The sequence below is a fragment of the Podarcis gaigeae genome (assembly GCF_964106915.1).
Source record: "Podarcis gaigeae genome assembly, chromosome: 1".
Taxonomy (NCBI): Eukaryota; Metazoa; Chordata; class Lepidosauria; order Squamata; family Lacertidae; genus Podarcis; species Podarcis gaigeae.
The window spans coordinates 124,316,498-124,343,073 of record NC_139678.1 but is presented as its reverse complement, the minus strand read 5'-3'; the positions used below and the strand labels follow the sequence as shown (position 1 = coordinate 124,343,073).

The 26,576-nt window shown below is 43.2% G+C and overlaps 1 protein-coding gene across 1 annotated transcript in view; it reads left to right on the top strand.

The window, feature by feature from the left end:
• Positions 1-407: 407 nt before the first annotated feature.
• The window catches only part of GTF3C3 (general transcription factor IIIC subunit 3), a 28,080-nt gene continuing 1,911 nt past the window's right edge, over positions 408-26,576 (top strand). Inside the window, exons 1-16 of the mRNA XM_083707971.1 lie at positions 408-615; positions 2,921-3,026; positions 4,627-4,814; positions 5,437-5,560; positions 7,531-7,722; positions 9,226-9,391; positions 10,831-10,978; positions 14,521-14,590; positions 15,733-15,836; positions 17,589-17,760; positions 19,232-19,434; positions 20,460-20,561; positions 20,993-21,128; positions 22,177-22,414; positions 22,573-22,763; positions 24,234-24,358. Of these exons, the coding sequence (XP_083564097.1) occupies positions 514-615; positions 2,921-3,026; positions 4,627-4,814; positions 5,437-5,560; positions 7,531-7,722; positions 9,226-9,391; positions 10,831-10,978; positions 14,521-14,590; positions 15,733-15,836; positions 17,589-17,760; positions 19,232-19,434; positions 20,460-20,561; positions 20,993-21,128; positions 22,177-22,414; positions 22,573-22,763; positions 24,234-24,358 (2,367 nt within the window). The 5' untranslated portion in view covers positions 408-513. The remainder of the gene's footprint in view (positions 616-2,920; positions 3,027-4,626; positions 4,815-5,436; positions 5,561-7,530; positions 7,723-9,225; positions 9,392-10,830; positions 10,979-14,520; positions 14,591-15,732; positions 15,837-17,588; positions 17,761-19,231; positions 19,435-20,459; positions 20,562-20,992; positions 21,129-22,176; positions 22,415-22,572; positions 22,764-24,233; positions 24,359-26,576) is intronic.

Here is a 26,576-nt window from a genome sequence, read left to right as displayed (position 1 = left end):
CTTCACTGTCACTCTTAACCTCTACCAGCATTGATAGCCCTGTTTATGGCTGACTGTGGAGAAAAGGCGTTTTGCAAAAGTCTTCATAAGAGTAGCACGACTAAACAACAAAACCACGGCGTGTGACATTTCTGCCCAGGTCAGGTCATTTCTGCCCAGGGGAAAAAGGTGGCCATTCTCTTCCAAACACCAAGCTTTAGTTATATAAACGTTGATCACGATGCGCTACTGACGTCCCCATCCTCCCAGGGCAGAGAAAAGTTGCCCTCTTCTCCCTTCCTAGCGCAGGTTTACAGAACTGCGTGAAACTACGGCCCTTCATGTGCAGTAGTGGCGCATGCGCAGACAGTCGCCGGCGTCCTCCACGCTCCCGGCGTCCTTCCTTGTTTCAGCCCGGACTATTTTCAGTGCCGGACCGTTTGGTCCCTTGCATTAATAACTCCCCCAGCCTCCTCGCTCTTTGCGGAAACCAGGCTTTCTGGATTGTTGTTTCCTTCGCCCCTCGCTGCAAAAATGTCGGGGTTCAGCCCCGAACTTATCGAGTACCTGGAAGGGAAAATCTCCTTCGAGGAGTTTGAGAGGCGCAGGGAAGAGCGCAAAAGCCGAGAGAGGAAGGTAAGATTTCACGACACCCCCCCGCCATCTGCAGCTGAGGAGAAAGAAGGGGGTCCATTACCTTCATGGCGCTCTCTTCTCGTGTTTTGGTTGGGGTGGGGTTTTTTTTTTTTGGCGGGGTGGACACCTCCCTTCTATCCCCGAGTCCCCTCCCTCAGTATTTTCAGCTATCGTGGGAACTCAAGGCAGACAGTCGTTTGCAAGCAAGCCTTGCAATAAAACCCAGCTAAAACACCGTCCCCCAAAAACCGGGGGTGGGGGGAAAGGATGATGATGATGATTTTTGGTAAATTTATTTATTTGTGGGTTTTTCAAATTAAATTTTTACTATCACAAATCAACATAAAATATAGAAACTATATTCCACATAATCTCCTGGACTTCCCTCTTCTGGTCCTATTGTTACTCATTTCCCCCTGCATCTTTTATAATGATCCATATCTTTTGCATCTCCCTTATGTCCAAAAATCACCATTAAACTGTAAGTGTTATTCCATTCCCCCAAACGAATTTTGGCTGTTTACAATGGTTTTTAAGATAGATTATAAATTTTCCCGAAATGCATTGTACCCATCATAATTTTTTTAATTATCTGCATTACAGATACAAAGTTGCACACTTGTACTTTGGGATAACGACTCCTGTTTTTATACTGGCAATTACAGAGTGGTTTTCAAATCCCACTTCATCTGCTAGGAACACACATTGAAAGGATTAGTAAAATACACTCACTCACAGCTCTGATTGCATTAAGTGCCTTGATTAACTACCTGCTTTTTGCCCAGCTACCCACCCCAATTGGGTGATTTAATTTGAAGTACCTTATTTATAACTGAATAGTAGGGAAACCTTGATAAAAGGCACTGTTTATGATACTCTGTATTAAGTGTAATACACAGGGTAATGGACTGTGCTGATTTGGTTGTTGCAACTGAGTCTAGCAGAAAGTGAGCCTCCAGTTTTTCCCAGCCTAAGTGGGCAATGTTGTTTTAATTTTTAAAATAGATAAAAAGTGGTAGTTGAACTGGCCTGCTTGGGAGGCGGGCGGGAATGAAAAGTAACTAGATATTCCCCTTACAGGTATACATATGAATAGCATCATTCAATATGCTGAAAAGACAAAATATACAACACACTATCCAGAAGCAAATATAGTATTCTAGGATCAAAAACTTTTGGTTAAGAGGGGAGGCAAGATGCTTACCAATTTATGCTTGTATCAAAGATAATGGACTGGATCTCAAGCATATGGGTTTTGTCTTGGAAACAGAAATCTGTGTGGCAAGTCTCACGTTATTTTTTTCACATAGATTTATGCAACTAGCTACACTAGTGTACACAGTGCTTTTTTCTAAAAAATGTTTAGGGGTACTCTCATTTTCCTTCTCATATTGAAATACTGCCCCTCAATGAGGCCAAACTTGGATTCACAAAATGTTTAGGGGTATGCATACCCCTGTGTCCCCCCAGAAAAAAGCACTGAGTGTACAAGTTTTTAATGATATACAGTGGAGTAGAATAATGTGTGTTTAAAAATTTGTAGGGCTACATTCATACAACTGTCTTAAAGACTAGTGATACGTAAGCTTATATGATTTATTCTGGGGAGCAAAAAACCCCAGCAACTATACAATGAAAGAGGTGGGAAAGGGAAATGTGTATGTCTTACCCATATATATTTCCTGGAAGTAAAGGTAAAGGTACCCCTGCCCGTACAGGCCAGTCTTGCCAGACTCTAGGGTTGTGCGCTCATCTCACTCTATAGGCCGGGAGCCAGCGCTGTCCGTAGACACTTCCGGGTCACGTGGCCAGCGTGACAAGCTGCATCTGGCGAGCCAGCGCAGCACACGGAACGCCGTTTACCTTCCCGCTAGTAAGCGGTCCCTATTTATCTACTTGCACCCGGGGGTGCTTTCAAACTGCTAGGTTGGCAGGCGCTGGGACTGAACGACGGGAGTGCACTCCGCCGTGGATATTCGAACCGCCGACCATGCGATCGGCAAGTCCTAGGCGCTGAGGTTTTACCCACAGCGCCACCCGCGTCCCTTCCTGGAAGTAGTTCACTACAAATTTTTGTTCACAATTTCAATGGAACAATTTATTCCAGCATGTGCAATGTACACCTTTGATAAATGAGTTTCAATTTAATTTTGAATAACAGTCCCTGATTCAATTGTACAACAGCAAACCAAAGTCTAATTGCCCCAAATCAGTCCCATTGCCTATGCAGGTAAGTTGTTTTGGAACTGCAGTAATGTTATAAAGTTCATATTTTCTCTTCATCGCATTTTGCCGATCTTTACAGGATGGAGAAAATGCACTTACTGAAGAAAATGTAGAAGATCCTGATGCTCCTTCTACATCTGCACAAGGACCATCTGTTGGACCTCAGGGTCACAATGAAGCAGAAGGTACATGTTAAACGAAATGTTTAACTGGAAGGATTTAAGTTACAGATAGGTAGCCGTGTTGGTCTGCCATAGTCAAAACAAAAAAAAATTCCTTCCAGTAGCACCTTAAAGACCAACTGTTGGTCTTTAAGGTGCTACTGGAAGGAATTTTTTTTTGTTTTGGAAGGATTTAAAAATGCCATACCTGTTCAGTGGTAGCTTTTAGGTGTAACATTAAGCATTGTTAAGCAAAATATTGAGTGTGCAAGCTCTCCAGCTTTGCTTCTCCTTTAGGCAAGCAGGAAAACAAACCCAGGAGCAGCTTGCGTAGACTAATGTACCAGCCAGTACTTAGGGTTTATTTTTCTCCAAGCAAATCATGATCCAAAGTCAAGGTTTGTTCTTGGCTTCCCTATAATGATTTGTGTGAGAGAAACAATGTTTGCTGGTACATGCTTTGTATACAAAAGCATCTAGGTTCAATCTCTGCTGTTCAGTGTGTAGTAGAGAATACTTCTACGGGAACCCCTAACCAACAACACTACAGCATTTGATGCTTCCAGACTATTCACTGATTTTCTTATAAGACTGGAGTGGGGGTAGGTCTTCTTAGGCTTGCTTTCAGGTGCCAAGTTGCCTTCAGCTACTGGTGAAGAAGGCATTACTAGTTGTTTGACTATAGCCAAAAGTGATCCATAGAACCAGATTGCTTGGAGATTCAATCACAAAAGTTCTTGTTACCGTACTTTTCTGTGTATAACACGCCCCCATGTATAAGACGCAATTTTCAGGACTAAAAATTAAGAAAATAGGGGAAGAGAGATTACCCACAGTTGTTGACCTTTTTTACGGAAGATTGCAGAGAGTTGTTGAGCTTTTTTTTAGGGGGGCGGGATTGCCAAAAATCACTCACTCACCCGCCTGCCCAACTCTAACACTCACACACGTCGCAACAGCCTCCTAACAGCTGTCACCTCGCCAGCAGAAGCAGCCTATTGCCCGCCCCTTGCTGCAGACACCAATAAGACGCAGCAGACCATCTCCGGCTCACGGCATCAACCAATCCCACTTTCCCCCAGGCACTACCCTTGTATAAGACAACTCCCTATTTTAAATATAATTTTTCAGTAAAAAAAACCCCTAGTCTTATACACAGAAAAGTACGGTCCGTTTCATGAAATAGATATTTGTTGGTTCAATCACTGTTTCTAGTAATTGGCTTCTCCATTATTTTCACAGACTTAGGAAATATATCAGTGGGCCCTCTGTAATTATTGAAAAGGTCTTAATGGCTCAGGCTGTATACAAATAATATTTTTCAAGCAAAGGGAGCAATTTCTTCTCAACTACTACCCATATTCCTATCCCTGGCGTGGTAGGACCTACACGAATGCAATGTGGCAATTTCCGCAAATACAGGCACTTCCAATAACTTCCACGAGTCTGTGGAATTGATGGCAGCAGATTGTAGGAAGTGTCAGTTGCAGTCAATTTGTGCAACTTTTTTTTTTAAAAAAAGAAAATGTTCTTAAATAGGGAAAAATTGCTGAGAGGAGGAGGTAATTTTGCATGATTTCTCATTGTAGAACATTGTAACCTTTTCTCCCTCCCAACCAACCAGAAGAGACATCGGATGGAGTCAGTAAATCTGTCCATCGAGTTTTTGCTTCTATGATGGGAGAGAATGAAGAGGAGGAAGAGGATGAGGAAGAAGAGGATGAAGATGAAGAGATCTCTGAACAGCCTACAGCGGGAGATGTTTTTGCCCTGGAGATGGTGCTTAACAGAGAGACGAAGAAAATGATGAAGGCAAGTGTTTTCAGACTGAAGAACCTCCAGGGGACTTGGCTATTGCTGAAATGCAGCGGTGAAAGTTACACTTTGAAAGAGATACTCCAATTCAGCGAGAAATGTCCGCAAGAGATGAAAGGGGGCTTCTCACACAACTGTTGCATGTATTTTTGTTTTACTGGACATGTATTCTGATAGTCATTTCAGCTCCATTGAATTCATTCTGTATTCTGAGGGGAATTCTCATTTCTCCCCCCAAAGTTACTAATTGTTGCGTATGACTCAGGTGTGGTCAGGCCACAGTATCTAATATTAATTTCCCAATGGAGATTTTATCATATAACATCTCCCCTGAGCCTGATATGTTCACGTTGTAAAAACTAAATGCTGATTGCAGGAGTCTGATTAAGGTGGGGCTGGTGGCGGTCAGAATCACCCTAAATTTTTGTTTCGTTTTCTGAGTAATTTGTGGCGTCAGCCCAAAATACCAGAATTTAATTAAGGGATACTCTTGGTTCATGCGCTATTCTTATTAGGAAAAAAATAACTTACATACCATTGCAAGTTGCAACTTAATGCAAGTTGAACTCTAATGTCTAGTCGCCTTATTGAAATAAAAAACTGTTAATCTTTTTACTAGGAAAAACGTCCCCGCAGTAAATTGCCCCGTGCCCTTAGAGGCCTCATGGGTGAAGCAAACATCAGGTTTGCTCGAGGCGAGCATGAAGAAGCCATTCTGATGTGCATGGAAATCATAAGACAAGGTATTGTTTGGGGAGGGGTGTTGAGTGATGTTTTTGAACTGGCGACAACTTGAAAGGACCAATGAAATAAATTTAATACATAAAGTGCAGTGTATATGAGTGTAAACATTAGCAGCAGATACAGTGGTACCTTGGTTTAAGAACAGCTTAGTTCATGAACAACTTGGATTAAGAACACTGCAAACCCGGAAGTAGGTGTTTTGGTTTGTGAACTTTGCCTTGGAAGCACAACATGTTCCGCTTCCTGTTGAGTGAAAATTGAGTCCCCTGCTGCTATGGGAAAGCACGCCTTGGTTTAAGAATGCTTTGGTTTAAGAACGGACTTCTGGAACGGATTAAGTTCGTAAATCAAGGTACCACTGTACTGTGTTTGAACATCTTTCTTTGTTTAGCATATATTGTGTTGGCTTACGTAATTATATTAGTTAGGATCTAAGGAGATCGTTAGGACGCGGGTGGCGCTGTGGGTAAAACCTCAGTGCCTAGGACAATCGTATGGTTGGCGGTTCGAATCCCCACGGCGGGGTGAGCTCCCGTCTTTTGGTCCCAGCTCCTGCCCACCTAGCAGTTCGAAAGCACCCCTAAGTGCAAGTAGATAAATAGGTACCGCTTTATAGCAGGAAGGTAACTGGTGTTTCCGTGTGCTGCGCTGGTGTTGGTTCGCCAGAGCAGCTTCGTCACGCTGGCCACGTGACCCGGAAGTGTCATAGAATCATAGAGTTGGAAGAGACCACAAGGGCCATCGAGGCCAACCCCCTGCCAAGCAGGAAACGCCATCAGAGCACTCCTGACATATGGTTGTCAAGCCTCTGCTTAAAGACCTCCAAAGAAGGAGATTCCACCACACTCCTTGGCAACAAATTCCACTCTCGAACAGCTCTTACTGTCAGGAAGTTCTTCCTAATGTTTAGGTGGAATCTTCTTTCTTGTAGTTTGGAACCATTGCTCTGTGTCCGTGTCTCCGGACAGCGCTGGCCCCCGGCGTCTTAAGTGAGATGGGCGCACAACCCTAGAGTCGGACACGACTGGCCCGTACCTTTACCTTTAAGGAGATCATCAGTAGCATGCTGTGAGCACCTACAGATAATCTAGGACTTTTCAATTTTATTTTCTGCCTATAGCTTCCTATATTTAATTGGATACCTTTCCCAGAGATTACCTTAAGAAGAAACTGAGTTTAAAACCTCTAGCTGGTGTGTGTGTAATTTTTTGGGTGGGGGGGCGAGTTTTCTGCACAACCTTATACATTTTTAAATTGACTTTACACAGATTTCTTCTTATGAATGTTCTTTAGTCATATATTCTAGGATAAGAAACAGGAACTGACTTAGGTTGTCTTGCCATATTATAATGCACCAGTTTGTAGGCCCATCTGTGAACTACTTATTGTTAAATACATTTTTATCTGACCTTTCAACCCATATGGTCTTCAGATAGCTAACAACACTTATTTGAAACAAAAATCACAATCTAAATAAAATCTGAAGAGACCGATAACTTTAAAACATTTCAAAAGGGAGCACAAAACAGCAAATTAAAATGTTGCTTTGAGATAAGGTAAACAACATCTTTTCATCTGGTGCAAAAAAAGAGATAATAATGTCAGCAAACAGGTTTTGGAAATGGTCGTCACAGGTAATTAACCACTTCTTCTCAAGGCTGGGCAGCCAGAAGAGGAAATGCTGCAAAAGAGCACCTGAGTATAACAGCACTTAACTCCTCAGGGCCTCGGATAATGATCTTAACAATTTGGCAGGTATATATATAAGACCTTCAGATACTTTCTGAGTCTCACACCTTGGCTTACAGGTCCAAACCAGCTCTTTGAATGGCATTCAGAAACAAATTAGTAGACAATGAAAGTTTGAGCAGCGGCAGAATATGCGCAGTCCTGGTTGTATGTACTAATGTTATACAGAGAGATGAGTTTCTTTAATGTGCTAACACGTTTCTGTTTTTGATCTGAGCAGCGCCTCTTGCTTATGAACCATTCTCAACCCTCGCCATGATTTATGAAGACCAAGGAGACATGGAGAAATCGTTGCAGTTTGAATTGATTGCCGCTCACTTAAACCCCAGCGACACTGAAGAGTGGGTTAGGCTAGCTGAAATGTCTCTTGAGCAAGACAATATTAAGCAGGCTATCTTCTGCTATGGAAAAGGTAAAGAAATGGATTTTTAAGAAATAGAACATCCTTTAGTTGCATTTTCTTTTCTGCTATTGATAGTTTTGCATTACTTACAACAGCAAGTTTATTAGTTGCTAGAATTTGGTTGTTGGCAGTGTTGTTGAACCTATTTTCACTTTGGATGATTCTCCCAGTCCTTCTCGAATCAGATTTCGGGTTGTGTGTGTTGGGCGGGAGGGGGGGGGGAATGCACAAGTGAGATGGGGGGGGAGCTATGTCTCACAAGCAAGCCCTTTTCCAAGGCTTCTGCTGAGGGGTAAACCACACCCAATGTATTTATATGCAAGTTAGTTTAACAGCTTAGCTGGTTTAGCTAAAAAGTAGAATAATAGAATCATAGAATCATAGAGTTGGAAGAGACCACAAGGGCCATCGAGTCCAACCCGCTGCCAAGCAGGAAACACCATCAGAGCACTCCTGACATATGGTTGTCAAGCCTCTGCTTAAAGACCTCCAAAGAAGGAGACTCCACCACACTCCTTGGCAGCAAATTCCACTGTCGAATAGCTCTTACTGTCAGGAAGTTCTTCCTAATGTTTATGTTTAGGTGGAATCTTCTTTCTTGTAGTTTGGATCCATTGCTCCGTGTCCGCTTCTCTGGAGCAGCAGAAAACAACCTTTCTCCCTCCTCTATGTGACATCCTTTTATATATTTGAACATGGCTATCATATCACCCCTTAACCTCCTCTTCTCCAGGCAACAAGACTTATCATCTTCTCCAGTAACAAGACATCATCAAATCATTCCTCTTGGTGTTCTGATAAAATGACCCATGAGAGCTAATCCTTGATAGCAACTTCATAATTTCAAGAATTACTGATAGGCTGCATGATAGTTTGAAACCACAATGCATCTTCCCCAACGTTATACTGTATGCAACAATAATGTCTCCCAACAAATATGTAGAAAAGATCTGTAGAAAAGACTCTAAAACCTGAAAAAGGAGACAATGCACCTACTTTTGTAAATCAAGAAAATCTTTAATAAAAATTATGTTTGTGTGTATATGATTTTCTTGATTTACAATATATAAAATAAACTTGACCATGTTGTAGTGGGTTAGCATTCTTCTATAAACCTTTATTTCAATTTTTTAAATGAAATACTGGGGGAAAGATGATTATAGTGATGCAAAGTGATGCAATATTACATGTGTGAGAAAGAAAAACCACCTGCCATAAATTGCACTGGAGCCTAAGAACATATTTTGCTGGTTCAAACAAATCTGTCTGCCAAACCTAGAATTCTGTTTCCAATGGAGACAAGTCCAGATGCCTTTGTGAGCTCACAGCATTTGATACATAGAGGTATAGCGCTTCTGAAAATTGGTGTTTCCGCTTAGCAAATAATGGGAACAGCTTCCTCAGGCTGTAAAAATCTGATTTTGTGCCTGTTTGTCTTGGCAGAGTTGTTTTGGTATTATCATAGTTATTATAACATTATTGAATAAATAATGCCTCTTCTTATTTTTATAGCTCTGAAGTATGACCCTACCAATGTGCGTTACTTGTGGGAGCGATCGAGTCTCTATGAGCAGCTGGGAGAACATAAACTGGCGATGGATGGCTACAGACGCATTTTAAATCTTCTAACTCCTTTCGATGGGGATCGCTTTATGCATCTGGCTAGGGATATGGCAAAGTAAGCATTTAGTCAAACATTTTACAGCGTGCCGAGGTGAAATGTTGCATTGCTGCTGCTGTCCCAAGAATGTGTGTGCTTCTTGAGACAAACAAGGGTGACCCCAGTTTTTGGGATTGAGACACACCAGGAAGGCAGGAAAGAGGCGAAGGAAGAAAATAGCACTTGATAATGTATAAATGACAAGAGGAGGCAAGGGTGTTAGAACAGAATGGTTCTCTTTTATTATTTACATGTCAGATTTATTGCACAATAGAACCCAAGGAATACATGAGATTCCCAGGTTGTCTCCCAGCCGGGCAGTGACCTGAGTTGGGCCGGCTTAGCTGACTGGGCCATGTGCCCCAAAACCATGTCGTGATCCTTTGGCGTGGGGACAGTTTTATAGAAATGAGCTTTAAGGGAGACGGCTTTATACAGTAGGCTAATCGCACACAAAAAGAAATGGATATTGCTGAAGTCATAACCATTAGATGGAAATTGGCAGAAATTAGTAAAATGACAACTTCTCAGCTCATCAGGAACTGCTCTAGACTGCTTGCAATAAAACTCCTGAGAGCCAGGGTGGCACTGGGGTTCCAGAGCATCTGGGGGTCAAGGGCTCAAACTTTCAGCCTGCCAGGAAGCTCAGTGGGCAATGCTGGACCTCTTGGTACATTTCGGCCCGAGCCTACCCCACAGGGTTGTACTGATGATAAAATAGGGGGTTAACAGCTTTGTTAGTTAATCAAATAATCTCAAGGCTAATTGCATGTAGGCAAGATACATACATCGGAGAGGAATAAAAATGTGCTTTGCGGACCAGGAGCAGATGGTCAACACATTTCTTTTATTTTTATTTATTCAATTTATACACCGCCCTATAAGGTGGTGCTGTGGGTTAAACCACAGAGCCTAGGACTTGCTGATCAGAAGATCGGTGGTTCGAATCCCCACGACGGGGTGAGCTCCCGTTGCTCGGTCCCTGCTTCTGCCAACCTAGCAGTTCGAAAGCACTTCAAAGTAGATAAAAAGCACTATTAAGTAGATAAATAGGTACCACTCTGGCGGGAAGGTAAACGGCGTTTCTGTGCGCTGCTCTGGTTCGCCAGAAGCGGCTTAGTCATGCTTGCCACATGACCCGGAAGCTATACACCGGCTCCCTCGGCCAATAAAGCAAGATGAGCGCAGGAACCCCAGAGTCGGCCACGACTGGACCTAATGGTCAGGGGTCCCTTTACCTACCTTTAGGGACACAAACGGTAAAGATGGACACATTTTAACATTACTTCCATATACTTTGCACGAACACATGATAGGTGTTTTGGACGGGGGGGGGGGCATTTTGCTTTACGGCTTGCCCAGAAAATTCTCTAATGGCTTTATATTTTTTCTTTTAATTTTTTAAAACAAATTACAACCTGCATTTAACTATATTACCTTACTGCCGTTTCTCATAGGAGCTATTACGAGGCCAATGACATCACTGCTGCTATTGAGATAATGGAAGAAGCCTTTGGTAAACACCAGAACCTCGTATCCATGGAAGATGTCAATATAGCTGCCGAGCTGTATATCTCTAACAAACAGTATGACAAAGCCTTGGCCGTAAGCATGTTAAATTAATTTCCTGTAAGGGCTAGCTGTGTTAGGCACATTGGAAGGGGCAAAATTTATAGCTGTCCTTGCATTTATACCCCACCTTTCTTTTGTCATGGAGTCCAAGGCAGCTAGGTGGACCTCCTAGGTGGCCAAACTCATACTTTCATGGCTCCAGAAAATTGGTGGCCTTGCATTCCTTCAGACCATACCCCGCCCCCCTTTTTAGGGTCTTGGTTCACATCCGCACCATACCTTTCAAGCACTATTATACAACAGTCATGGAGAATCCGGAGTACTATAATTTGTTAAGCATGCTGGGAGTTGTAGTTCTGAGAGGTCAGCACCCATAACAAACTACAGTTCCCAGGATTCTCCAGGATGGTTGAAGCAGTATAATAGTGCTTTATGCATATGATGTGTATGTACCTGACACTCGCCATCCAAGATGCCGGATAGCAAGCAGTACGTTAAACAATTAATGCAATGTCTCCAAAATAAAACCAATTTACTATTGTAACCTCCTGTACTGCCTTAACTCCTGACCATTCAAAACAGGCTGAACAAAAAGTGGTTGCGAAGCTTCCAGAATATTATTGAGCTTTCGTAATTAGGTAGATGAAGGAGTTGTACAATAGTCAAGAGGAGCACTTAACTTTGTGCCCTTGCTGGTGTTGGGAGAAATTTTTAAAAGGGTAGCTAGACTGGAGATATCCCTCCCAGAAACCCCAAAGGAAAAGAGGCAGGCTCCAAGTGAAAAGATAGGCCTTTGCTGAAATGCAAATGCATTCTGGGACAGCCTCAAAAATAAGGAGGAAGGCTGCAGAGAACCATATCCAAAGCAATGTTTCTTATACACTTCCAGATCGCACACATGATTTCTGTTCACCAATCTTAACAGTTGCATCCCTGTGTCATCATCCTGAACCAATCAAAATCATTTGGCTCTTCAGATCAGCCCTCATCATAATATATGATTACATATAATCTTCCTTTATTAAGACTCTGACTAATTTTCCTGTTCTTTAAACGTCTCCCTATATCCTTCTTTTCAGAGTTCTGAAAAGAACTTGCTGCATACAGTACCTAAAAACAGCTAGTTCTGTTCTGTGAAAGATAGGCAGGTGTAGGCCTGTTCAGTGTAGCTAGGCGATAGGCTCCAAAGAAAATGGAATGGTCAAAACGATAACAGTTTGACGAAATCTCTATTTGCTCCATCGTTGGCACACCGTTCTTGGCTGAGCTTAGGGAAGGTTGCTGTCCTTTAGTTACATTGAGCCTGAGCACGGATCTAAGAACCATCTAAGACAGGAGTCAGCAACCTTTTTCAGCCGTGGGCCGGTCCACCGTCCCTTAGACCATGTGGTGGGCCAGACTATATTTTTTATGGGGGGGGGGGCGCGGAAATGAACGAATTCCTATGCCCCACAAATAACCCAGAGATGCATTTTATAATAATAATAATTAATAATTAAAAATTATTTATACCCCGGCCTCCCCAGCCAAGGCTGGGTTCAGGGCGGCTAACAACCAATAATAAAAACGAGTTGAATGAATACAACTTAAAAACAATATTAAAATACAACATAAATCATTAAAACAATTAAAATGCAGCCTCATCACAGGAGGAGAAAGGAAAAAGAAAGAGGGGGAGGGAATCAGGGAATCAAATTGACTCCAAGCCAAAGGCCAGGCGGAACAACTCTGTCTTACAGGTCCTGCGGAAAGAAATCAGATCCTGCAGGGCCCTGGTCTCATGAGGCAGAGCGTTCCACCAGGCTGGAGCCAGAGTTGAAAAGGCCCTGGCTCTGGTTGAAGCCAATCTAACTTCCTTAGGGCCCCAGGACCTCTAGAGTGTTGCTATTTATGGACCTTAAGGTCCTCCGTGGGGCATACCAGGAGAGGCGGTCCCGTAGGTACGAGGGTCCTAGGCTGTGAAGGGCTTTAAAGGTCAAAACCAGCACCTTAAATCTGACCCTGTACTCCACCGGGAGCCAGTGGAGCCGGAAAAGCACTGGGTGAATATGGTCCCATGGCAGAGACCCCGTGAGGAGCCTCGCTGCAGCATTCTGCACTCGCTGGAGTTTCTGGACAGCTTCAAGGGAAGAGCGAATTACAGTAGTCAAGCTTGGAGGTGACTGTCCCATGGATCACTGTGGCCAGGTCAGGGTGGGAAAGGTAAGGGACCAACTGCTTGATGCGGCGAAGGTGGAAAAATGTTGCCTTGGCTGTTGCTGTAACCTGCGCCTGCATGGAAAGGGAGGCATCAAGGATTGCACCCAAACTCTTAACGGAAGGCAATGGCACTAATTGGGCCCCCGCAAGAGAAGGGAGTTGGTCCCTCATCCCCATGCCATCCCGACCCAGCCAGAGGACCTCTGTCTTCGAAGGATTTAGTTTCCTAAATTTATTTTAAATAAAAACACACATTCTACTCATGTAAAAACACGCGGATTCCCGGACCAGCCATGGGTCAGACCGAGAAGGTGATCAGGCCGCATCTGGCCCCTGGGCCTTAGGTTGCCTACCCCTGATCTTAAGATGTTCAAGGAAATGCATGGTATAGGCCTCCTTAGTGCTATGTTTCTCCTGTAATGTCTGCCCTTGGTGGGGGGCAGAGAGGGGCTAGATTGCATAGCTCCAACATCTAACATTTCTTGATTTTGTGGTCATTTCAAACCGTGACTCCTCCACTTACATTCTGAGTTGGTGTAGTCCTATGACAGGACTGTACCGTTAGTCGCTTCCAGCTGTGGTAGGCATCGTGGGACAGTGCCACAGGGCCGCACTCCCAACTGTGGCATCACTTCTGCTTATGAGAGGGGAGGGGAGGGGCAGGTGGCAACTAGGATAGGACTGTCTGGTTTATCCCTGGAACCCCCCCCCCCTTCCCATAGCTGTCAACTTGCAAATTTGAAAATAAGGGACCAGCAGCCTCGAAAATAAGGGATCAGCAGCCAAAAGAAGGGATTTTCAGAGCACATGTATGTTCAATTTCTGAGCCCCTCCGAGCTGAAGGCAGAAAGCCCAGCCAGCAGCCAAACGAAGCCTCAAGCGGTAGTTCCCACAGGACAGCAACCCGGCAAAGGGGATGCAGCAAGGAAAACCACGTCACCTCTCCGCTGGGAAGCGCTGAGCAAAAGCGAGTCCCCAGGCAATGCAGATTGGCGCAAGGCATGCAAGCTCCACCCCCCCAGTCGTTCTTAGACTCCTTATTGGGTGAGCAACGCAGCCAAGCAACACAGTTGGAGCCTCCCTCCTCCCTGGCTGGCAGGGAGGAAGGGAGAGGAGCTGCTTCCTTTGAAACCCGGGAAATTTAAGGGACATCAGCAATAAGGGACAGCAGCGGGACACGGCGCTGGGATAAGGGACTTTCCTGCCAAATAAGGGACGGTTGACAGCTATGTCCCTTCCCCAAGCTCACTTACCCTTGTCCAGGTAAATTTCTGGTGGCCTTATTTTAAAAAGTGTCCCCCCCCCCCATGCCTCCCACTGCCCCAGGAAAGCTGGTTTTATTTTCAAATGTCAATGATTGCTTTCTATTTTTTTAGGTCATTACAGATTTTTCAGGAATTGTACTGGAGAAGACAGAGGGACCAAACGATTCTTCAGAGAATCAAGGTACAGTACTAAGGTTATCGGTTCTTTCCGCAGTGAGCTGCACCAGTGGTACATAATCTCCCCAAGTATTCTGGTTTTCTGGTGTGACTTGGAAGATAATGTCATTAGATTCACAATGGCATTGTGTCGGTTCACATTTTGCCTTTATTTTTAAATGCCTTGGAAAACGAACGACTTGGCAGCACATCTGGAGCCAATTATGCCTCTGGCCACTCTTTCCATCTGCTAGATGAAGCATTGTTATTATTTGAGTAGGGGCGATGGAAATTGAATTGCAAGCCCAATTATGTTATGGAGACATCCTGTTTATAGAGCAGTAGATCAGTCCCTTATAGCATTTGCAGGAAAGGAACTGTTGGTTGGTTGGTTTTCATTTGGAAATTTTATTTCATGTGCCTTCAGTGACTTACCTACCCTTCTGGATTTCAGTGTCCTTCAGTTTCTGATATTTCCCTTTAACTAACTCAGTTGCCGCAAAACAGGCGTCACAATTTACCACCTAAATGTGAGATCTGCTCCTGCGCTGCCTTCAGATACAAAACCTTGCCTTAAGCGATTGGGATACTGACTTTCGGCTGCCATGGGATGGCGGGATAGATAGAAAATCCAGTTAATAATCATGTTATTAATAACGAATTTGAACTGTTTCTCCCCTTCCCCTCATCCCGAATCAGTGTTTTAACTGGACTTTGTCTTCTGTCATGTACTCTAAGAGCAAAATCATTTTTAAATTGGTTATTTAACAAAGCATATACAGTGGTACCTCGGGTTAAGTACTTAATTCGTTCCGGAGGTCTGTTCTTAACCTGAAACTGTTCTTAACCTGAAGCACCACTTTAGCTAATGGGGCCTCCCGCTGCCACTGCGCCGCCAGAGCACGATTTCTGTTCTCATCCTGAAGCAAAGTTCTTAACCCGAAGTACTTTTAGTTCTTAACCTGAAGCACTATTTCTGGGTTAGCGGAGTCTGTAACCTGAAGCGTATGTAACCTGAAGCGTATGTAACCTGAGGCACCACTGTATACTGCTTGGTTGTAGTAAAAGCTCCAAGTGAAAGATTGGAGTAATCTGTAAATATAACCTAGGTCTCACTTGTAAACGATACCATGCTGGTTAGAAAAATAACCTGCTATTATCTTCTAGTTGCAGAAAAGGTTACCTGTTCCATACCTGAGGGTGTTCCCATAGACATCACGGTGAAACTTATGGTATGCTTGGTGCACCTGAATATCTTGGAGCCTCTCAATGTAAGTCCAAAAGTGAATGAAGAAAAACAGAGAGAGGTTTTCTCGGGAGTCAGTAAGATTCCAATAAAGTTACAGTAAAGACAGGGGTGGGGTTTTGTTTTGTTTTTTTGCTTCTATAAAAATATGGTCTGGGATCCAAGGAGCAGCTTGGGCAGATTGTACTAGCTGTCCGGACAGTTTCTCGTTTTAATGTTTCTTTGTAAAGGTTATCCTCTTGCCAAATCACTTTTTTTTTCCAAACCTCCCTCTGCTTTGCTAGCACTTTGTCATGGGGCATTCTGGGGCTGTAACTTCTTTTAAAAAGAGAGGTCTAAAGTCCATTTGAGCTCATGAATTGGATTTTTAAAAAATGATTTGTAAGAGATTTTTTTTTAAAAGGCGGGGGGTGGGGGCAGTGAGGTTCTGTCCATGAGCTATAATAATGCATAGCCTTTATAGCTTTGTTATGTCAAGGGATATTAGCATGAGTGTTCTAGAACGTAAGCGATTCAGTCGACATTGGGAATATTTGCACCATATGCGCTATGGCTCATTCCTAGTCCAGCTATACAAGTCTAAGCCATAGAAATGTGGTCAAAGGCTATCATTCAACCTCTGATCCATTTGCTGTTGTAGGAATCCAGCTCCCATTATTATTATTAATTTAGTATTTATTGAATTTATATACCGCCCTGTACTCGGGACTCTCAGGATGATTCACAGAATAAAATCAAAATATAAAACCATGAAATACATAATAAAAATAAAAAACAACAACCCAATAGCCGCTCCCCCCCGCTCCGCACATTTTAAAAGGGCATAGGATGTAAATTAGGTCAACCAAAGGCCTGGTTTAAAAGGAAAGTTTTTGCCTGGCGCCTAAAGGTGTATAATGCAAGTGCCAGGCAAACTTCCCTGGGGAGAGCATTCCACAGACAGGGAGCCACTGCAGAGAAGGCCCCGTTCTCCTGTTGCCGCCCTCCGGGCCTCTTGACCTTTGGCCATGATGTCTGGGGGTGAAGGGAGTTTGTGTCCAACATCATTTTGGGGGAGCGTAGGTCCCCTGGCTCAAATCCCCCTCTTCCAGTATCATGGTTTCCTCTACAAGGGTTCTTTGGAAAGGCTTGAAGGATGTATTTCAAAAAAAGTTACACTGGATAGTTTTCGCCACATGGGCGTTTTTGTCCATCTGATGGGTCGGATCCTACAGGAATCCACCATCTAGCGTATGGAAAATCTCTGGAGAAAAGCGTGCATCTTGCCATACCCTAAAGCAGGCGTAGGCAAACTCGGCCCTCCAGATCTTTTGGGACTACAACTCCCATCACCCCTAGCTAACAGGACCAGTGGTCAGGGATGATGGGCATTGTAGTCCCAAAACATCTGGAGGGCCAAGTTAGCCTATGCCGGCCCTAAATCAGGGCTGTGGAACCTTTGTCTCTTCCGATCTTGTCAGACTCCAGTTCCCATTAGCCCCTGCTTTCATGAGAATGGTTAGGGATGATGGGAGTTGTAGTCCTGTAGCATCTGGAGGAACTAAAAGTTCCCCAGTCCTCCCTTAAATAGTTAGGGTCCTTTCATGACATTAAAAAAAAAAATAATTAGGAGAATGGGATGCTTCAATACATGGTTGGGATGTTTAGTCTGCATTTAATGTTTTCAATTAGAAATCCAGTTAATCGATCATTTTATTATAATTTTTGTATCTGTTTATGATTAATGTTTTCGTTTTCATTTTTTGTGCTTGATTTTTTTGTTGTTCTGCTCTGCCAGCTCCTATTGACCACACTAGTGGAGCAGAACCCCGAGGATATGGGGGATTTGTATCTCGATGTTGCAGAAGCCTTCCTTGATGTCGGAGAATACAATTCTGCACTCCCCCTTCTGAGTTCCCTGGTGTGCTCAGAAAGATACAATTTGGCGGTTGTTTGGCTCCGTCATGCAGGTAACAACGCTGCTAAAATTGCTAGAAAGCTCTTCTGACACGCTAGATGGGTCGCATTTCGTAGTGGAAGATAAGGTGGCTGGGTTTTTTGGGACCCTAATACTAGGAGTGCCGATTTCAGGGGTGGCAAGACTCACAGTGAGGCTGAAAGACCCCGTCCTGGATAGATTCAAGAGTCTCTTGCAGAAAAGCAATTTATTTAGGAGCATTCCTTTTAATACCTTATAATGATTACCGTATTTTTTGCTCTATAAGATTCACTTTTTCCCTCAAAAAAGCAAGGGGAAATGTGTGTGTGTCTTATGGAGCGAGTGCAGGCTGCACAGCTATCCCAGAAGCCAGAACAGTGAGAGGGATCGCTGCTTTCGCTGTGCAGTGATCCCTCTTGCTGTTCTGGCTTGTGGGATTCAGAATATTTTTTTCTTGTTTTCCTCCTCCAAAAACTAGGTGCATCTTATGGTCTGGTGTGTCTTATAGAGCAAAAAATACGGTAGATTTTATGTATTTATTAATCCTTATATTTATATGCCACTGGTCTCCTAAAAATGCATCATAGCTGTTTACAACAGAATAAAAACATAAAACCAGAAAGTAAACTAATAAAAGCTAAAAAACAAGCTAAGGTGCAAATCTGAATCGGATGTATGTTGGGAATGTAAGGAAACGAAAGGAACATTTTTTCATATGTGGTGGGCATGCAAAATAGTTAAAGAGTATTGGGAAAGGATATATATTGAGATGACAAATGTTTTTAAAAAACATTTCCCCCCAAACCAGAGGCATTTCTTTTGGGAATGGTGCAGACGTCAGAAGTACCCATATGTCAGAAAAATTTATTCTTGTATGTAACGATAGCGGCTCGGATTTTGCTAGCCCCAAAATGGTGGGTGAGTGAGGACCCCAATAAGGAAGATTGGCAACTTAAAATGATAGAGTATGCAGAACTAGCAGGTCTAACGAATAAAATGAGAGAGCGAGAAGATCAAGTATATAGAGAGGAGTGGGAAATCTTTGGTGGAGTATTTGGAAAATAAATGTAAACAAGTGAAAAAAAGGTAGCAGGACTAAGATCAATTCAACAGTGTAATGTAAATACAGGGAGCAATTGAATTAAATGGATACATAAGAATATGCAGGAGTGGAGGGAAATACAGTGGTACCTTGGGTTAAGAACTTAATTCGTTCTGGAGGTCCGTTTTTAACCTGAAACTGTTTTTAACCTGAAGCACCAGTTTAGCTAATGGGGCCTCCTGCTGCCACCGCGCCGCTGCTGAGCGATTTCTGTTCTCACCCTGAAGCAAAGTTCTTAACCCGAGGTACTTTTTCTGGATTAGCAGAGTCTGTAACCTGAAGCGCCTGTAACCTGAAGCGCCTGTAACCCGAGGTACGACTGTAAATAATAATTTACTATCTGTACCTCACCCATCTGGCTGGGTTGAGTGAGGCAGCAATTCTTTGCCTTTCTTTCCAGAGTGCTTGAAAGCCTTGGGCTACATCGATCGTGCGGCGGAGAGCTATGGCAGAGTTGTCGAACTCGCCCCTTTGCACCTAGATGCCAGGATCTCTCTTTCTACCCTTCAGCAGCAATTGGGCCGGCCTGAGAAAGCCCTGGAAGCACTCGAGCCCATGTATGACCCAGACACGCTGGCGCAAGATGCCAACGCCGCTCAGCAAGTAAGCGTTGGTCTGTCCTTTGCCCGCCTGCCTGCCTGTCTCTTACTTTATTTATCCTCTATACCTGAAGGAGCGTCTCCACCCCCATCGTTCAGCCCGGACACTGAGATCCAGCGCTGAGGGCCTTCTGGCGGTTCCCTCATTGCGAGAAGTGATGTTGCAAGGAACAAGACAGAGGGCCTTCTTGGTAGTGGCACCCTCCCTGTGGAACGCCCTCCCTTCAGATGTGAAGGAAATAAGTAGCTATCTTCTTTTTAAAAGACATCTGAAGGCAGCCCTGTTTAGGGAAGTTTTTAATATTTAATGCTGTATTGTTTTTAACACTCGATTGGAAGCCGCCCAGAGTGGCTGGGGAAACTCAGCCAGATTGGTGGGGTATAAATAATAAATTATTATTATTATTATTATTGCATTCCTATCTCAACCTTTTCTCCAAGGAGATCGGCTTGAGCTGCCTTTTGCATCTGCGCAGTCGCCACGCACCCAGCAGTTCAGCATCTCCATGTGGACAGGCCAGCACTTCAGCGCTGCATGAGATCTGTTCAGCCAGGCAGTCAGAAGCACACAAAAGGGAACAATTGTAGACAACTGTTCCTACTTCCTGCATTGACATTGAGATTGTGACTTGAGAATTCTGATCTTGGCAGTCAGGCAGATTTTTGTGGTTTGCAGCCAACAGTCATTGCATCTCCTTATTAGGAACAGGGCAAAATACTAACCCTCTCCTTTCATTTTTACAATCCACCTTGCTGTCTCTTGAGCTTTCTTGTTTACATTGCTCTTCTGCGTTTAAATTATTTGGAAGATGCTGTGCTGTGTAATTCAGCTGTTTTCTTTACCATATGGATAAATGCAATAGCTGTTGCAAGTAAAAATATTATTCTCTTTCTGGTCCCTAAGTCATTGGGGGATGGAAGGGGACAAACTTCTTTCTAATGCCAGTAGTCTATTGTTAATGTTTGTAAAGTACTAATAGATGGAAGAGAGGACTTTGTGCAATCTAACTATCTCCATGTGGCGCTCAGGAACTGAAACTGCTGCTTCATCGTTCAACGCTGCTGTACTCTCAAGGCAACACATATGGCTACGTTGATTCATTGCTCACCATGTTAGCCATGCTGTTAAAGGTAAGCGAATTATTGAATCTCCTCTTTCACATCTTGTCTAAAAAAACCCCTGCTAAGTACATGATATTAAGTGTTTATGGACATGATGACAACTGGGAAATTGCTATTATTATTTTTAAAAGAACGTGTGCTGTGTTTGGTGACCGCCTTATAGACATTACCCCTTGTTTGGGCCCAGTTTCTTTGGTTTCATGCAACAGGAACCTGTGGATAATGTTCAACTGTTGACAGCTATCTGATTCAATTACACCAGTTTTATTTATTTTACATAAACCTTATTCGGCACCAGCAGACTTTTCAGCTTGAGTTTGGAATACTTTCACAAGTTAAAACGGTTGTCTGTACCTAGCCATGAAATTGACTGCAGCATGGCTATTCAACTAGCTTCCAATGTGCTCAACATCTTTAGACTCTCCTTGACTGTCTTCCAGGTTGCCATGAACCGAGCTCAGGTGTGTTTAATATCTAGTTCCAAGTCTGGTGAAAGGCACCTCTATCTTATTAAAGTGTCGAGGGATAAAATATCCGATAACGATGATCAGGAAACTACGAACTGTGATGCAAAAGGTAACGGCAGTGTGTGTTTGTATGTGTTTTTTTAAAGAAGAGCTTTGTCCCAGAAAGCACTTTTGGCATGATAAAATTGCCTCTTGCCTCCTCCTCCTTGTATTGTGAAGGTAGGGAATCCAACCTCTGATATATGAGGCTAGGCTATTTCTGTCCTGTAATGTTCTGATTCTGTGTTGTTCTGGAGTTTTGCAGAGGCCTACATCTTTTAAATTGTGTATGTTTGTCAAAGGTATATTTCTGCTCTTCAATTGCAAGAATGGATAACTACCTGGTAGTTCTGTCAACTGGGTTGGATGCCATTGTGAAGAAGGTTTTCTTCTTGCTCTTGACCTTTAAAGCCCTTCATGGCCTAGAACCCTCGTACCTATGAGACCGCCTCTCCCATTATGCCCCACGGAGAGCCTCAAGGTCCATAAATAGCAACACCCTAGTGGTCCCGGGCCCTAAGGAAGTTAGATTGGCTTCAACCAGAGCCAGGGCCTTTTCAACTCTGGCTCCGGCCTGGTGGAACGCTCTGCCTCATGAGGCCAGAGCCCTGCAGGATCTGATTTCTTTCCGCAGGGCCTGTAAGACAGAGTTGTTCCGCCTGGCCTTTGGCTTGGAGCCAGTTTGATTCCCTCCCTCCCCCCCCTCTCTCTCTCTTTCCCCCCCTTCTTTTCCTTCTCCTCCTGCGATGAGGCTACATTTTAATATTCCATTATTTTAATTGTTGTGTTTTATTTTTGTTTTTAAGTTTGTAATCATTCATCTTGTTTTTATTATTGCTTGTAAGCCGCTCTGAGCCCGGCCTTGGCTGGGGAGGGCGGGGTATAAATAAAAAATTATTATTATTATTATTATTATTATTATTGACAGGCATGTTATGGAAACAATTGTCTATAGATTATTTCGGCCAACAGTAGGCTTGCCTCCTTCAGATAGTTTTATTTGTAGCTTTTATCGCCTTAGGTTTTATTTTTGTTTTCCGCCCTGAGATTTGTCATACTGAATGATGAGCTCTTGATGTTCTGAATGGATTAAGATATTGCTTATAATTCTATTGCAGCAATATTTGTGGTGCTTACAAGCGTGCTGACGAAAGACGACTGGTGGAGCCTCCTTCTGAAGGCAATCTATGCTTTGTGCGATCTTTCTCGCTACAAGGAAGCAGAACTCCTAGTGGACTCCTCGCTGGAATACTATTCGTTCTACGACGACAGGCAGAAGCGTAAAGAACTGGAATACTTTGGTCTCTCGGCTGCAATCCTGGACAAGAATTTCCGAAAAGCTTACAATTACATCAGGTGAGTCGCTCCGAAGGGCTTCATTGGGCTGAAGGTTGACTGAACAAATAGCACTGCCTGTCTGGCATGCAGCTGAACCAGAATCTTGTATTTAGTGATTAAAGAACGATTCCTTTGGTCACTGTGTGCAGTCTGACTGGTGTTTGCTTCCTCCATAGGATAATGGTCATGGAACATGTCAACAAACCTCAGCTTTGGAATATCTTCAACCAAATCACCATGCACTCGCAAGATGTGCGGCATCATCGCTTCTGCCTTCGATTGATGCTGAAGAACCCTGACAATCATGCGCTCTGCGTCTTGAATGGCCACAATGCCTTCGTATCTGGTAGCTTTAAGCATGCTCTTGGTAAGAGAACATTAGTATTGCTTGATATACATCACAAATGCAACCTCTGATGAAAGTGTGTGATGTTGAACTTCTCCACCCTTGCTTTAGAATGCAGCGTTTCTCAAACTTGGTTCCCCAGACATGGTTGGACTACAACTCCCATCATCCACCCCTAGCTAACAGGGTTGATCAAAGTGGTCAGGGTTGATCGAGGTTCTAGTCCAATGGTCAGCAGACTTTTTCAGTAGGGGGGCGGTCCACTGTCCCTCTGACCTTGTCAGGGGCTGGACTATATTTTGATTATTTTTTTTTTTAAAAAGAACGAATTCCTATGCCCCACGAATAACCCAGAGATGTATTTTAAAGAAAAGCACACATTCTACTCATGTAAGAACACCAGGCAGGCCCCACAAATAACCCAGAGGTGCATTTTAAATAAAAGGACACATTCTACTCATGTAAAAACAGGCTGATTCTCGGACCGTCTGTGGGCCGGATTTAGAAGGCGATGGGGCCTTCTAAACATGCCTACCCATGTTCTAGTCCAACAAGTGCTGGGAACCGAGGTTTGACAAACAATGCTTGAGAGAGTGAGTGGGCTTAGATAATGTCCCTGATTAGGCCACTGGAAGCCCTGCAGAAGGCTGCATGTCTGTGGGTATGCTCACGAAGCTCTTATCCATTCAGATCTGATGAGCATTGTCAAAACCGATTGCCTGTTAGGCAGATACCTGATAAACAAGACTCTAAACCAAAATAGCCTTTGCCATAATTAATCCGTTAGCCTTTTAAAGTGCCGCATGAAGCTGCGTGCTTTTGTTGCACAGCTGCCCCTCAGAGTAGAGGTGAAAGGTGATGCTGGTTTGCTTTCATCATTTAGCTAAATAATTGTTAAGCAGAGCCTATATGTGTGTGAACATTTGTGAAGAATCTATAGGGAGTTTTTAGTAAGTAAAAAAGCACAGCAACTTATGGTCAGGAATGAAAAGGAGTTTGCTGTTACTCTTTGTAACTCACGAGCTGTGCAAGTTGAACCGTAAGCAGAATGCAGGCGTTTCCCCACTTCTGTGTGATCAGCACATGCACTCCCACTGACAACAACGTGTGTTGTTTTTGGCGCCAAAAGGGGGCAGGTGTGGAGGCAGAATGGGCGGCTGGGAACAGAACCCCTGCGTAAGTAGGGATTCCACTGAATCTGATGCTTGAAAAAACAGTGTAATCCACATATGTAAGAAATCCATGGGTTGGATTACAGAGCTGTTATGTTCCCTTTGCCACCTCCATCTCCTCCCTAGTAGGAGCCCTGCTGAAAAAGTTCCCCTGAAGGTCAGCGGTTCCTGCTGAATAGTGGAGTGGCTAGGGAAGATGGGGTTCAGGCAAAGGCAACTTCAGTGAGATGTGTTCTTTATGGAAGTATTCGAAAGCCTTTTTGTTAAGCATGTGGTTTTAATAAACAGTATTTCAAAGCCATTCACTGTTTCCTCCTAGGGCAGTACGTACAAGCTTTCCGTAGTAATCCCAGCGAGCCTCTCTATAGCCTTTGTATAGGCCTGACTTTCATCCACATGGCCTCTCAGAAGTATGTGTTAAAAAGGCATGCACTTATAGTACAGGTGAGTTTATTTTTATCCCACTCTTCCTCTTTTGTAGCACATGCTTGCATAGCATGTTCCCATGCTGTGATGTTTTATTGTGTTTTTAATATTCTGTTAGGAGCTGCCCAGAGTGGCTGAGGAAACCCAGCCAGATGGGTGGGGTATAAATAATAAATTTTATTATCTATCTATCTATTTATATCATGTTGAGCGGCAAGGGTTGAAATGGGTCTTATAATGGTTTCATGCAGCTTACTTTGAAGTCATTATTGATCATCTTGTTACAGTTTTACACACACGTATGGCTCTCTGTTTAGACACTTGGTTTGCTGTGGAGAATATATGGGTTAAGTACATCGTGGGCAAATAGCCTCAGACATTTTGTGTTGTTTCACCTCTATACCATTTTTCTACCACAGCTATGAGCACCCAGAATGTATTTTCTGCTGGGATTTAGCAAACAGACCTTTGCAACCGTAGGTCTCTTAACACACAAATTGTACTGGAGGTACTAAAAACAAACCACTGTAGGCTTCGTTTTTCTTAACTACATAATAATTTTATTCTGCCTTTTCCCCAGTCAAAACCAAAGCAGAATTTTCTTCCCTTATATTGATTTTATAACTCCTAAATGCCCTGAGATTAAGGCTGCAGTTCTATTTTCACTTCCTTGGGAATGAATCTCATTGAACTCAGTGGGATTTACTTCCGAGTAGAGAATACTTAGGACTGATATGTACATTGTTTTGAATATGTCAACAGAAACCTAACAAAATGTTGCTGCTGTTTAAGATTCCTAGCTTACTGCCTAAAGTCTAAGTTAACATATATAGAGATGGAATGCAATCCAGTCCCAGTGAAACACTTTTTAAGTCCCACTGATTTTTACTGGAGACGATTTGATGAATGTGAGCTTAACTCTCTCCCATTCCAGCTAACGAGAATGAAAACGTCTACACCTTGACTGGATTGTATTCTACCTTAATTAGCTTGAAAACTATTTACCTGTTTGGATTTTTAGCCTTCTCTGAGTGGAATAGCTGACAGAACAAAATACTGTACATTATATCAAGTCTGTTCTACTGCTTGTCTGTCACCTTGGCAGAGGAGTGTGTATTTTGCCTTCTCTTGTGTTTTATTTAATCCAGTTCTCTTTGTTCCGTTGGTCTCTTACATTTGGATGTGGCTGGTCCACCCTTCTGGATTTAAGTCTGAAATCACAGCGATCAATCCCATTCTGGATGTAATTCTTCCAGCAGAATGAGCACTATTCACAGTGCTCATGGGGAACAAGATAGTTAGGCACTCTTGGCTTCCTTGGTTACAGGGATAGGCTGAGATTCTTAAGAGAAAATGGGCATGTTAAAAAAGAAGGGAGACTTTTTTAAAAAATGGGCATGTTAAAAAAAGAGAAAATGCGCATGTTAAAAAAGAAGGGAGACTGGAGACTTGACAACTCAAGCATTGTCAAGTGAATTTGGCCTGGTAATTATCATTATGGTTTTAAAGAACTTTTCCATGAGTTTTATTCTCCTACGTTGGAAGAAATAACGTTTTGCCAGGGTTTTTTGCTTCGTTTTCCCAAACAAATTGGGACTGCAAGTATAGTTATGTATTAAGATTTGGGGCAGGATGCAGAGAGAAGAAACATTTGTATTGGAATTGCCACTTTGTGGTTTTTTTCCCAAAAGACCCAATAAGCAAACAAAATGATCAGAATGCAATGTAAGATGGACTACAGATAGAGCAGATAGCATTGGGCAGGATCCAGGGTGAGGGGCTTGTGTTTTCTCTTCCTAGGGCCATAGTCAATCTGATTTCTTCAACTCCTCATCCTTGTACTCTATGCTAGCATCTGACCAAGTCCTAGTTTTGAGAGTTGGGAGAATGGTGGACTTAAAAACAGCCGCCTGCTCATCCAGAGAGAATGACCCTGGGAATCCTTTTGACTTCCATTGCAACCTGCTCTTGACTCTTTCAGATTGTTTTAATCTTGGACAACATTTTTAAGCAACATGGGAATGGCTGGTTTTAAAATTCCATTCTCATTCCAAGTACAGTCGTACCTTGGTTTTGGAACAGCTTAGTTCCTGAATGTTTTGGCTCCCGAACACTGCAAACCCAGAAGTGACTGTTCTGGATTTGTGAACTATTTTTGGAAGCTGAACATCTGACGGGGCTTCCGATTGGCTTCAGGAGCTTCCTGCAGCCAACCAGAAGCCGTGCTTTGGTTTCC